General features: G+C 42.0%; 1 protein-coding gene across 1 annotated transcript; it reads right to left on the bottom strand.

The window, feature by feature from the left end:
• Positions 1–1,991: 1,991 nt before the first annotated feature.
• On the bottom strand, positions 1,992–2,648 carry LOC109159960. Its single transcript, XM_019308074.1, has one exon. It carries the CDS (start codon positions 2,646–2,648, stop codon positions 1,992–1,994), a length of 657 nt encoding a protein of 218 aa, XP_019163619.1.
• Between the last annotated feature and the right edge of the window lie 11,879 nt (positions 2,649–14,527).

The raw sequence follows: 14,527 nt of genomic DNA, 5'->3' as shown, positions 1-14,527 counted from the left end.
TGATGAAGAATAGTTCTTACTTTGAAATTTTAATTCACTCATGTTTTTATTTGGGTGAATTAAATTAGTTGTTTTTCTACCCACGCATCAATTTCAACGGTCAAATGAATACAATATAAAGTACAAAATAATATTCTAGTCTATAATGCAAAAAACTGGTACCAATTTCAAGTTTTGTCATGAGACACAATACCCCATCTAATTAATGAGATACTATACCTTTTTAGATTGTACACGAAATACTAATTGAATACACGATAGGATTGATGAAGCAATATAAGAGTAGACTACACTAAAAATTACAACGCCAATTACATAAAATCCAACAACTATTCCTACACCATTGTGTGATGGTGGAGAAGCTGTTGTATGCTGAAACCATGTGGGACTAAAAATTACAACCCCAACTTATAAAACTTATGGGCTTGGAAGGGAAAATATCTTAGGGGATCGAAAATCCGAAACTAGAAGACACTGAGTGTGATGACCTTGTGTGACGCCCACTGCGGGTTGTATACTTGTGTGAGCATTTAATTTGCACACATGCAGAATACTTGGATGCATATAAAAGAAAAGAAATAATTGATAGTTTAATTAATGAAAAGTTTGAAAGGAGCGAATCAATTAAGATGTGAAATTGTACCGTGAATCCTGAATGTAAGCAATAACTTAAGTTTCTACTTGATTTTAATTTAGAAGTTTATCATACCAATTAATTAGTCCATTTGACGGAAGTAAAAAAAAAAAAAAAAAAAAAAAAAAAAAAAAAAAAAAAAAAGAATTAAAACCAAATACATAGGAATTGATCACGCAGTTCGGAGCACTTCTCCTACGTTTGCGGGGCAACCCACGTCTGCCCAATCCACTAGATGTTCACCAAGGTTTACAGGGGGTTAGTACATACGGCTAAAAGCCACTACAACCTACTACCACCTTTAAAACATCTTTTACAGAATTAGAGCGTGTATGCCGTCTTTGACTTCACCAGTTGAAATTGTTGAACCAGGTCCAGACTGACTGTGCCAGGAGAATTCGTACGTTCAAAATAGCACAGAACCTTGATATAGTACTTGCAAGTATTTGGAAATTATATGTCTTAAAATAGCCTTGGAGTTCGCAATTTCCAAAAAGGAAAGTGTTTCCTTTTATAGCTTTAGCCTTCAACCACCTTCTCCAAAATATTAGCCATCCACCCCCACATAAATTATACAAACACCATAGGTTAAATCACCATCACAAATAATTTCATAGAAATAGCTTTTAACCCATCTGACATGCGTACTTCCCATCCAAATCTATGAACACTGATTTCGTTCATTCCTACAAAACCGTAGAAGCAATTCCATAAGATAGGAGACAGTCCAAGGCTTTATTTTGAACAAAACCAAATTTAATTGTCACATAAATAGCCAACCAATTATAGGATTAATGTGTATCAATTTGTACACTAGCTAACAATGTGTATCAATTTTGTACACTAACAATCTCCCCCTTTGGCAAAAAACTAAACCATTTTTACTTTGGGCAAAAATAGATAAGTCAATTGATTTTATTAAAGGAAAAAAACCCTCAGTATACATGCTTTGACAAAAAAACCTAAGAAACAAAACATTACCAAGCCAAATTAGACTATTCTCCATCCGTATGTCCCATAACCATACTGTAGAGATAATATGACCCAATAGAGAAGGACCAAATATTGAGACAATAAGCGAAAGTCCAAAATATCCATAAGCAAGATAAGATTTGCTAAATAAAAGCATAATCATACATAAAATTTCCAAATAATATACTAGTAGATAGCAAAGATGACCAAAAAGATTGTAGAGAAGATAACATACCAAAGCAGCAATCAGAAAATCACCCAAAAGTAGCAATCAGAAATCCATCCAAAATCAAAATCCAACCAACCAATAACATATTCCAAATAACTCCCCCTATCTAAAGATAAGCTTGCCCGTCCCCACGTCGATTAGGGCACGGCAAGTAGCTTAGAATGGGCGTCCTAGGATCAATGGCGCCTCCAAGTCCTTTCCTACATCTAGTACCATGAAATCAACCGGTACAAGATTTCTTCCAACTTTGACAAGCACGTTTGTGACCACACCTCGGGGATAACGTGTAGTCCCGTCGGCTAAGCGAACAACAAGTGGTGTGGAAACTATACAAGGAAAAATCAATTTCTCATAGATAAGGGAAGGCATGATGTTGACGGAGGCTCCCAAATCGGCTAAGGCATCCTTAAAAACACAATCCCCTATACTACATTTCACTAGGAAAGCACCGGGATCGTCTTGCTTGCTTGGGCATCCTTTATGAAGGATAACCGTTGCCTCGGCACCAAGCTCAATTTGAGGCAAATCCTCCTCCTCATCACTATCAAAGTCCTCGTTAACCAAACATGCACGATAAAGAGTATTCAAGATAGCATATTCCCATTCATCATAATCATAGCCTTGCGAATTTCCAATTCTTGTAACTTGAGGTGTTTGAGCCTTACCTTTCAATGGTGGAATTTCCTTCTCACTTTCTTTAAGGGCACAAGAGGTGTCATTTCCTTCCTTCTTTCTTAAGAAATTACAAGTGGTAATCTCTTGCATGTTGACCTTCACGGTGTTGGTTTCATCTTTCTCACAAACCATTTCCATTGCATCTTTCTTTTCTCCTTCAATTGGCTTCACAACGTAACGGACACGACATTCACTCTTTCTTTGGGATTTTTTTCGGTGTTATTTGGCAATGTTCCCCATGGTCTTTCGGACATTAGCCGGAACATTTGAGACATTTGGGTTTCAATGTTCTTCAACGAAAGAGCATAGTCTTGTTTCACCGCGGCTATCTCTTGCCTAATCTCTTGTGAGATTTCTTGTCTTAGGAATCCTTGATCTCTCTTCAAATCATTAATGACCTTAGATAACCTTTCTTCTACATCTTTGGCTTCACTTCTATGCATCATCATCTCTCCTTGTGGATTTCCTGGGGGTCGGTAAGAAGTACTTTGTTGCCCTTGATTGTAATTTAGGCCAAAGGTAACCCTTCTCTCCGTTCCCGTTCTATAGACATTCTTTCCTTGAGGTCGTCCTTGTATCCTTGATTTTGCCAACCATTTCCTAGTTTCCAATTTGCATTGTCATTTCCCCACCCATTTGGTTTTTGTGGTGGCGGATAGTTAGCCGCCTCTACCTCTTCAATTTGAATCGTAGATGTGCAAGTGTTGGTGTCGTGTGGGCCTCCACATACATTGCAATACAACGCTAAAGCCATGCACGATTGAGACTTTGCTTCCAACTTTTCAACTACCGTTTGCAATCTCTTGATCTCTTGTGTCATTGCTTCGACTTTTGCTTCATTTGTTACACTCTCCTTCACTTCATACACCCCCGACCTTGCATCCCTTTTGTTATACCAAAATGAAGTATTGGATGAGATTCTTTCTATATATCAACGCCTCGGCGTCTGCCAGTGATGATGATACAAATGCTTCGCTTGAGGATGAGTCTAGTAGCATCTTCTCTTCATTGGTAAGACCTCCATAAAACGAACTGATTACGTCCCATGGGTGTAATAAGTCTGGTGGGGACTTTCTCCGTAGTGACTTGAACTGTCTTTAAGCCTCACCTAGGCTTTCCAAGGAGCCTTGCTTGAACTCCTGTGCCTGCTTGTGAATTTTCATGGTTTTCGTCAATGGAAAGAATTCGTTCATGAATTCTTTGTGCAGTTGAGCCCACGAACTAAAGTGATTGTCGTCTTGCGAGTCCAACCATCGCAATGCCTCACATGAAACAGAAAAAGGAAATAGTTTCAGTCTTACTATTTCATCGGATACTCCTCCATGTCAAAACATTCCACAAGCTCTAATGAATCGCGTGATGTGGGTGTGGGGATCTTCTGAGATTGTCCCTCCAAACGGACTATTCTGGACTAAGCTCATACAGTCCGGGTGTTGACCGACCTCCCCCTAGCCGGCATGCTACGCAACGCGGCCTCTTCCGGACGATTGCTCAAATGGGCAATGGAGCTCAACCAGTACGACATCAAATACGTCTCGCGGTCGTCTATCAAAGCTCAGGCTCTCGCCGACTTCATAGTAGAGTGTTCCGCTTACTCGATGGAGGGCTCACTGGTTCAAGGCCCAGAAGCGGCGGAATGGTGGGAAATACACACTGACGGCGCGGCCGGCTCTAAACATTGTGGAGGCGGGGTAATGATCACCACCCCCGAAGGATTCCGCCTGTACTATGGCCTAATGTACAACTTCCAAATTTCAAATAATGAGGCAGTCATAGGAGGGTTGTGATCAGTCATCGCCCTTCATGCTGTCCGGGTGCGCATAAGGACGGACTCCCGCCTGCTGGTTAACCAGCTGAAGAATGAATGTGTGACAAGAGAAGAAAGGTTGATACTCTATAAGGACGTGGCCGAGGGACTTCTGGATAAATTGGAAGCCTATGAGATCATCCATATCCAACAAGCGGAAAATACGGAGGCAGATATCTTGTCCAAGCTGGCTGCGGGAAGTGTGCCTCCCTACCTATCGATGACTTGTCGCACCGAGATCATAGAACGACCAAGTATTGAGGTACTCTCGATTTGCACAGTCGTCCGGGCACCCGCTTCCCCGCCTAGGTTGGAGGACTCCTCTGCTTGGCCCTAGTTTGCGGACATGGTCAGGTATAAACAGAAATCAGAATTGCCGGATAAGATGGAAGACGCTGATCGCATCAGGAGGCGGGCTCCCTCCTATGAGTTGGTGGATGGCCTACTCTACAAGCAGTCCTACGGAGGTCCCCTACTGCGTTGCGTATCCCGCAAGGAGGCTAAGACTGTGATGGCTGCCGCTCGCCGAGGAATCTGCGCGGCCCATCAGGGGGCCAATACGTTAGCTAGGAAACTTATCATTTAGGGCTATTACTGGCTGACCATGGTGAAAGATTGCATTGAAGAAGTGTTGAGATGCATCATGAGCCAATCCTTCGCTAAAAAAAGCACCCGACCAGCAACCTTCTATACACCGATCACCACCGCAATCCCCTTCGCCAAGTGGGGCATCAATCTGTTGGGGCCGCTCCCTCAGGCGCCCGGGCGAGTGCGCTTTTGTATAGCGGCCGTGGATTACTTCACCAAGTGGGCAGAAGCGGAACCCTTGGCGATCCTCTATCCGCGAGGAAGATCACATCCTCTATGCGAGGATGGCTGATACCGCCTGCTCAGGCAAAGGCGGCCACGCCGAGAGGAAGATCACCTCCTCTCTGCGAGGATGGCTGATACCACCTGCTCAGGCGAAGGCGGCCACGCTGCGAGGAAGATCAACTCCTCACTGCTAGGATGGCTGATACCGCCTGCCCAGGCGAAGGCGGCCACGCCGCGAGGAAGATCACTTCCTCTCTGCGAGGATGGCTGATACCGCCTGCTCAGGCGAAGGCGGCCACGCCGCGAGGAAGATCACCTCCTCTCTGCGAGGATGGATGATACCGCCTGCTCAGGCGAAGGCGGCCACGCCACGAGGAAGATCACCTCCTCTCTGCAAGGATGGCTGACTACTGAGGGACTTGGCCGGTTTAGATGTTCCACGGGGGCTTGCAGGCAGCAAGCCTCGCCCACTGAGGGACTTGGCAGTTTTGAAGGTTCCTTGGGGGCTTGCAGCCAGCCAGCCTCGCCCACTGAGGGACTTGGCCATTTTGAGGGTTCCTCGGGGGCTCTTAGGCAGCTAGCCTCGCCTACTAAGGGACTTGGCCAGTTTGGAAGGCTCCTCGGGGGCTCGTATGCAGCCAGCCTCGCCCGCTGAAGGACTTGGCAATTTGGAGGTTCGTCGGGGGCTCGTAGGTAGCCAGCCTTGCCCACTGAGGGACTCGGCAGTTTGGAGGTTCCTCGAGGGCTCGTATGCAGCCAGCCTCGCCCACTGAAAGACTTAGCAATTGGGAGGTTCCTCGGGGGCTCGTAGGCAGCCATCCTCGCCCAATAAGGGACTTGGCCGGTTTGGAAAGTTCCTCGAGGGCTCGTAGGCAGCCAGCCACGCCCACTGAGGGACTTGGCAGTTTGGAGGTCCCTCGGGGGCTCGTAGGCAGCTTGCCTCGCCCACTGAGGGACTCGGCAGTTTGGAGGTTCCTCGGGGGCTCGTAGGCAGCCACCCTCGCCCACTAAGGGACTTGGCCGGTTTGGAAGGTTCCTCGGGGGCTCGTAGGCAGCCAGCCACGCCCGCTGAGGGACTTGGTAGTTTGGAGGTTCCTCGGGGGCTCGTAGGCAGCTAGCCTCGCCCACTGAGGGACTCGGCAGTTTGGAGGTTCCTCAGGGGCTCGTGGGTAACCAGCCTCGCCCAGTGAAGAACTTGGAAGTTGAGAGATACCTTGGGGGCTCGCAGGCAGCCGACCTCACCCGCTGAGGGACTTAGCAAATTCTCGAATGATTGTTCAAGGTTGATGGACGGTGAGCAATGCGCGCACAAACAATAAATAGGCAGGAAGATAACGAAAGCAGAAAAGAACAAAAGCCCAGCGGGCAGAAATACATTCAAAAAATTGGGAAACGAGAGTCGAACAACTAGTCTATTCTAAGCTCACCCTCCTGGCTAGCCTGACGGAAATGCTTTCCCAATGAGCTCGGGCTTCAATATGAGAGACGCAGCGATGACGCACATTTTGTTCATATCTTTTTGCAAGCTTGCGCGACCGGACGAAAACTGGGTGGACATCCACCCTCTCCTTGACGGACAACAGCAGAGGTGTTGTCAGAGTCCGATATACATTCCGGCCTACCCCGTTGTTGTGGAGAGACTGTGGATCTTCTACAAAAGGAGGCGCACCCCCTTGCGGACGAGCGTTTGCTCCATTATAGGAGGGCCCCTCAGACTCTACACTAGCATATGAGGCCGCATCTTGGTGCGGCGATGGTCGCACCACAACGGCCGAAAGGATGGGACTCGTAGGCAGCCAGCCTCGCGCACTGATGGACTCGAAAGCTTATGAGGATCATTGGAGGCGCGCGGGTCGTCAGCTCGCCGGTGAGGACAGCACCCTAATGCGAATAGAGCGAGGGATACCGGCTGCCAACGGACGAACCCAGAGGAAAGAAGGCGTGAGAGTGAGGAGCGCAAGAAAGATCGGGGGTATTTATAAGGACGGAGAGGTGGTGAGAGCGTGACACATGTCTCTGGCCGGAAAGACGTGATCGTTGACGTGACACTCGAGATGGCGGATGTGAAAAGGCATGTTCCGGCGGAGTCAGTGGAATAGCCATCATTGCTCTTATAGCGACTGTACCGCGGGACCAGCCTGAGACTCGCCCGAGCGTTTAACAAAATCCGAACAGACTGAGAAGCCAGGCGGCCAGGACATTTTCGGGGAACTTGTGCTTTCTGTTATTTACTTCTTCAGGTTAACGACTTACCTAAAACCTAAAAAAGTGAGGGACTGGTGATAGATACCCCAAATTAGCCGCCTGGGCAGGAGACCAGATAAGGGAGCCGAGCCGGTAGCTGGCCAGGAGGGAAAGATCAAATTGCTAAGAACCTCCCGATCACCATAACAGACACCCCCGAAGTCTACTATGCACTTATCAAGCATTCAGCATGCCAACCGCCGCAACCTCATGCGAGCCCCGGAAGGCAAGGTCGATGGGCGACCAGCCACAATGATCGGTGTGTCCCTGATCCCGGACCTCATTGGACTGGGACGGGCGACCAAGTCACGTGGGCGGTGTGTCCCCAGCCGCGCATCACCCCAGGACCCGGACGGGCGACCAGGCTGGCCGGGAGGAATGCTCTTACCCAGAGGCAGGAACCCAGGAAGGCGTCCTCATGCGGCCGGGACAGCTCCCGATCGGGCACACGCCCCGAAACGCGTATCAGCAGATTTTTCGGAAGCAATCTCCGCTTAGATTAGGTAGTTTCCATAAATTTGCTTGGATAGGAAAAGTAGGGAATCGACGGTTGCATCAGCTCATACGTCAGCCCTATCTATCCTTGACCTTGGCTAAACGTCAGCCCTACTTACCATGCATGGATTGGATATTCGTGTATAAATATCCCCATGGGATTCCCATGGCGGATGACTTTTTCTCTTTGGGAGGGAGGACGAACTCTCTCTTTTTTAGCGACATATTTCGAAGGGCAACACCTTAAAGAAATAACAAGCAGTTATTCTCTAAAATTGTTCTTGGTTTCTTACTTTCTCTACACTCACAAACATAGTTATCATGTAGTGTTGGCCTGCCGGGCAGCCATCAACGCTGTGAAAACCAACACCTCTGTCTGCTGGGCAGTTTGAGCTTCTGCGTTCTAGCTTAATGTTGTGAGTTTGCCACCATAAGCTTGAGGGGGTGTAATAGGACTCTAATGTGTTGAGTTGTATTAGGACTCTACCTTATCATTATATCTTGTACATTGTTCAGACTGTATTATTGATTATTGATGTGAATACAATTCTCTTGGTTATTCCACACACACTCATCAATATTAATTCAAATATGGAAAATTCAACAATAAAATTACAAAGTAGGAAAAACATAGGGATTTAGACTTAATGAAATTATGGGATCGATAGGGATAAATGGAATTAGGAATTTAAGGATTAGGGTTTAATATTTGAGTAATATAAAAAAATGACAAAGAACTAACTTGTAGGATGGTGATGGCGACAGCAACGGGAAGATGAGTCCGCAATCTCGATGGCGGCAGAGGCGACTTTGGTGTAGGAGCGACGACGACTGGAAGAGGAGTTTGCTAACTCGACGGCGGCAGAGGCGAGAAGAGGCGACTTTGGTGGAGGAGCGACGATGACAGAAAGAGGATTGCAGCTTAGGCATCGGCTTACAAACTGGAGGGAAGGCTGAGACAAAGGGAGACTGGAGGACTAAGAAGGCTAAGGGAACGAGGGGAGAATTTTTTGTTTGAGAGGGAAGAGTGTTTTTTGCTAAGTGTTTATGAGAAGGAAGTTAATTATTTTTTTCTTTTATTTTTATCTTTTAAAGAAAGAATAATATATCTAATTAAGCAAATTAAAGTAAAGTTTTTTTTTCTAAGTCTTCATGTTTTTCTAAATTAAGTATCTAGAATATAATTGTCTAAATATATAGTAAAATATAATTATCAAAGTGTCGTTTAAATTTAACCTTTATCCTTTTTAAAAATGCACAGAAAGACAACGAACTTTTAAAACCGTTGTCATAGAAGTGTTGTGTATTCAAATTGTGCTTAAAGACAACACACTAATCAACAATGGATAAATAAAACCATTGTCTTTTAAAAAAAAAAAAAATCGTACAAATATATTGTTTTTAAAAACCATTATTTTTGAAGTGTTGTGTATTCAACATGTGTTTAAAGAAAAGAAAATCAAAACTCAATTATTTTATCATTTTCTAAGAAAGAATAACATATCTAATTAAGCAAATTAAAGAATTTTTTTTCCAAGTAAGTCTTCAATTTTCTTTCAAATTAAGAAATTATCTAAAATATAATCATCTAAGTATACGTATATAGTAAAAATTAATTATCAAAGTGTCGTTTAAAAAGAATCATTGTCCTTAAAGACAATATACTAACAACAACGGACAAATAAAATCGTTGTCTTTTTATTTTTATTTTTTTTAAAAAGCCCAAAGACAATGGACTTTTAAAATCATTATCGTAGAAATGTTGTGTATACAAAGTGCGCTTAAGACAACAAATCAATGACAACGGATAAATAAAACTATTGTCTTACAAAACTGCTTAAAGACAACGATTTTACAAACCATTGTCTTTTAAAAAAACACACAAAGATCACACAACGGTTTAAAAAACTAGTGTCTTTGAAATTTGTGTATTCAAGTGCACATAAAGACAACACATACACAAACAACAACGGTTCTTTTTTTTTTAAAGGCCCGCAAAGACAACGGTTTTAAAAAACCACTGCCTTTGTAGTGTTGTGTATTCAAGTACGATTAAAGGCAACACACCAACGACAACGGTTAAATAAAACCGTTGTCTTTTATAAAACAAAAACAAAAAAAAAAACAAAAAAAAAACATAATGCACATAGACAACAGTTTTAAAAACTCGTTGTTTTTCAAGTGTTGTGTATTTAAGTGCACTTAAAAACAACACAACACACCAACAACAACGGTTAAATAAAACCATTATCTTTAAATAAAAAGAAAATGCACAAAAACAACGGTTTCGATAAACTGTTGTCTTTGAAGTGTTGTGTATTCAAGTGCACTTAAAAGACAACACACAAACGACAACGGTTAAATAGAACCATTGTCTTTAAAAAAAACACGCAAAGACAATGGTTTTAGTGTTGCGTATTCAAGTGCGCTTGAAGACAACACACGGTTACATAAAAGCATTGCCTTTATTTTTAAAAAAAAAAATACGCATTGTTGGTCCCGATAGGGTGGTGAAAGTCTAGAGGGGGGGTGAATAGACTTTCAAGCTTTTTCAAAATAAATAACTCTTTGGTAACTTCAACTCTAAGTAACAAGTAAATAGAGTAAGTTTGAACTGCACAGCGTAATAATAGTATGTAAAGAGTTATGCCCAACCAATAATTTAAATGCGCATGTAAGATGTGTACAGATGATGTGTAAAGTGACAGAGATATCTTTGAATAAATAGAGAAGATGGTTCACTCAATATATAACAATAATATTCAAGATTGTAAATAAATGTCGTGTCACGTCGACCGTGTAACGAACGTTACATGCAACACGTCAAACTTGCTTAGAATATTCCAATATTTAAGCTCGAGAAGTTTGAGTCACATGCATACGTGAAAACACACTAAACCCGAAGGATTAAGATAACTGTGAATAGAAAACGGGTTAGTCGGATAAGTTAGATAGATAGAGCAGATTATGTAAGTGCGGTATGTAAATGAGAGAGGCAATTTATAGTGGTTCGGAAGTGGCGTAATCTTCCTAGTCCACTTTACTCCATTCACTTCTAAGAGTAATTCACTATTTTCCACACACAGTTACAATAGTGAATAAGCGCTACACAAGCACTTCTTCCGGATGTCTTGCACACAGCTACACCCGACTCCGAGTGTCTCGCACACAGCTACACTCAACTCCGAGTATTTCGCACACAGCTATACTCAACGCCAACCAAGTGTTTTGCACACAGCTGCACTTAGCAACTACAAGTGTCTCGCACACAGCTACACTCACTAGAGTATTTTGCACACAACTATACTCTTTTTACAATTACAAATACAAAGATAATTGTATCTCTCTCCAACTAGTTTTGAGACTATTCAGACAAAGTCTCTAAGAATATTTGAGCACTTGCACCTGTTCACTTCTTGTCTCGTGTGTATTCACCTCTATCTCTTCTTGTCTTCAAGTTTTCATGGTTTTTTTATAGGCAATCAAATATATCCGTTGGAGTGGGATAATTTGATATTTGAAATTTGAATCTTCATAGCCTGATATTGTTGACAATAGTAGATCTTCAATTTTGATTTGATTGTCAACTTGCCTGACAAAATAATATTTTATCTCAACTTAATTTTCAAGTTATTTCTTAAAATATTATTTTTGTTGTCAATTTGAATTTCCAACGAATCTTTGAAATAAATTCTTCTGATAGAATTTATTTCTAGGATAAGTTTTTATATTCATGTCTTCATAAATATTTTCCGTTCTGATCAATATCTTCAGGCAATTTTGGATTCTTGTGGCATGTGGGCTGATTCAAAATAAATTCCTTCGAATTTATTCATTTTCTAAACATCTTGCTTCTTTGCCACATTGTGCTCCTTTGACTTTGGCATTTCTTGCTTGTTTGACTTGAACATTGTGCTTCTGATTCAGTCACATTGTGCTCCTTTGGATACATCGTACTTGTTCACATTGTGCTCCTTTGGATACATCGTACTTGTTCACATTGTGCTCCTTTCAGACATTGTGCTTGTCTGAATTCTTGACTTCTAAAAAATAAGTCCTTAGGGGGGAATCTATCTTGGGTATGATCGTTTTGGGTAAAGACTTCTACCATTTCGCCGTTAAACTCATCCAATCATATGTTGCAACGCCATTCCTTTATGCCTCTTCCTCCGATGAATACTCGTAGGGCCAAAATTAATTTTCCAAATTAATTTTGTTCTTCATATGGTAGATTTCCTTTGACTCGATATTCTGATTTATGATGCTTGTACTAAAAGACCTAAAAACTAAGGGGATCTAAAGTACATTTGGCTCATCAAAACTTACGAAAATATTCCTATCAATTTTCCCCCTTTTTGATGACGCCAAAACCTATACTCAGTCATTTGGCTTGTCTTTTAAAAACAATTATTTTTCAAAAGATTTTATTAATTTTTGACAGAGCCATGATGAGTTTAACATTTGATTTTGACTCTAGGAAAGGCATTTTTAGCAACTATGTTCCTATTCGCATTTTTGGACTTAATGATAACGAAATTTTGTAATTTTTTCAATTTATGCGATTTGATACAATCTAAGCTAAAATATATTACCTTTCAAGACAAATAACAATAAAAAGGAAAACTTAATAGCATCATAAACAGATAATTCGAATTATTTCAAATTGTTCCATGATCATGAGTTCAAGTTCGTGGACCATACACAAAACAATTGTGACAATCATACAAATCACTTGAAGATTCTGTTTCTTCTCTCTTCAAGCACATGATTAATATGATTTTGAACTTCAATGAAATTGTCACTAATGGCATAATTGTTGCATACCTGCCCAATCACATAATAGTTGAATGCTTCAATGATGTTGTCCCCGGGCAGTATTCCTTCTTCATACCATATGATGCACTCTTCCAGACTTCTATCACCTTGAAGCTCGGCATCATTGACTTTGATATAGTCTTTAAGAACCATGATCATCAAAGCTCTAGCATAGCTTTTGATCCTCCTGAAGTTTTCATTCGAAACCCACAGGTTTTGGTCACTTGGACCACTTTTCTTCATCCCCTTTGGTAGGTCATTCAAGGTTGCCAATCTTGGCATTTCAACTCTACCATCTCTTGGTGTGGATTCCAAATAGAGAGCTGCTTTGTTGTACCAATTGATTTGCTCAACATTTCCACCTACACAAACAATATCACGAAATGAACGGTTAGTGGTATTTGTGATGCTTGATCCTCCTGGACTGCCAGCCTCACCACCACCGAACCAATATTCCAATCCTCCTCTTCTACCAACATTTCTGCCAGCAGATCTGCCTCTTCCTCTACTACTGCTTGTACCAACATTTCTTGTAGCCATGGCAGTCATAATCATTTTAAGCATGCCTTCCAAATGACTGAATCTCTCTTCCCCCTTTTTGGCGTAATCAATGAGTGTATAAACTGATTCTCGAAGAGATGAAACAGATTCGGATATGTTCTCATATGAACCTCGAAGGCAGCCTACTTTGGTATTGATGGAGATGAGATCTGTGTGAACATCACTAATCTGCTTCTCATGTTGATGAACCACATTGAGAATTCCTTGACTTTGGTTCACGGCAATTGCTTCATTTGCTTTTCCAGCATTTTTGAGGATTTGAGATAGTTGGATGTAGAACTCATTGAGTTTCCCTTTGACATTTGTATTCAATCCTCCAACTTGTCTCTCAAGTGCTTGATGTGTGTCAATCAAGTGTTGTTGACTCCTCCGGTTTTCATCAAATGAGGTTTTGAATTTTCCTCCTTGAGTATTGACAACATTATCCACATGAGTGCAGATACCTTGAATCATACTCTCTATTCGGTCACCAAGGCTTAGTACAACATTTTCCAGATTTTTCAGTCTTTCATTTGAGGTTGTGCCATCAAGGTTTTGCTCTTCTTGGGTTGCGGGAATACACCTTGCTCCTTCTTGAGCAGAATTATCTCCAAGCATGTGAGATTGTGCTTGATTTTCTAGTAAATTCCCTTCTCTTTCTGGCGAGTGTAACACGTGTGTGTCACCTTGCATACTTTCTGCATGAATTGATTGAATTTCCTCCGTATGGTGACTGACTTGCATGGCATGATATTCTTGACTAATTTCTGTTTGATTCAACACACTAACATCATATAGTCCACTGTCCATCAAATGTACACCACGTGTGACATTTTCTTCTTCTTCGTTTCTTGTAACCTCAATAGGTTGAACAAACTCATCAATGTCAACTAAAAAATCATCTTCAGTTGGCATGTTTCTTTGGACTGTGTTGTCATGAAAAGTCTCGGCCAACTTGGCTTTTAATTTACTCACAAATGCTCCATTTACGGTAGAAATCAATGTTGCATGGCCAACATCTAAACTGCCAATCCAATTCAAAGAAAATACTTCTTCTTCCTTCATACTCGATCCTCTTGTCATCAATTCTTGATAAGAGCTAATTCTCCAATTTCTCCAATTTAGAACTCTTTGATATTCATTCACCAAAGTCAAATCAAGTCCATCAACTTCGTATATCTCCTCATTTATCAATGTCTCCAATTCGGCTATTCGGGAAAAAGGGTTCAAGGTACTTTGGCTTGTGCTGGGATTAAAGTTTGATGTGGGATTGTGACTCATGGTGGGATTTTGGCTTGAGTTT

Source organism: Ipomoea nil, unplaced genomic scaffold, assembly GCF_001879475.1.
Source record: "Ipomoea nil cultivar Tokyo-kokei standard unplaced genomic scaffold, Asagao_1.1 scaffold2845, whole genome shotgun sequence".
NCBI lineage: Eukaryota > Viridiplantae > Streptophyta > Magnoliopsida > Solanales > Convolvulaceae > Ipomoea > Ipomoea nil.
Note: the sequence above shows the minus strand (reverse complement) of the source record. Positions and strands in the feature narration are given on the sequence as shown.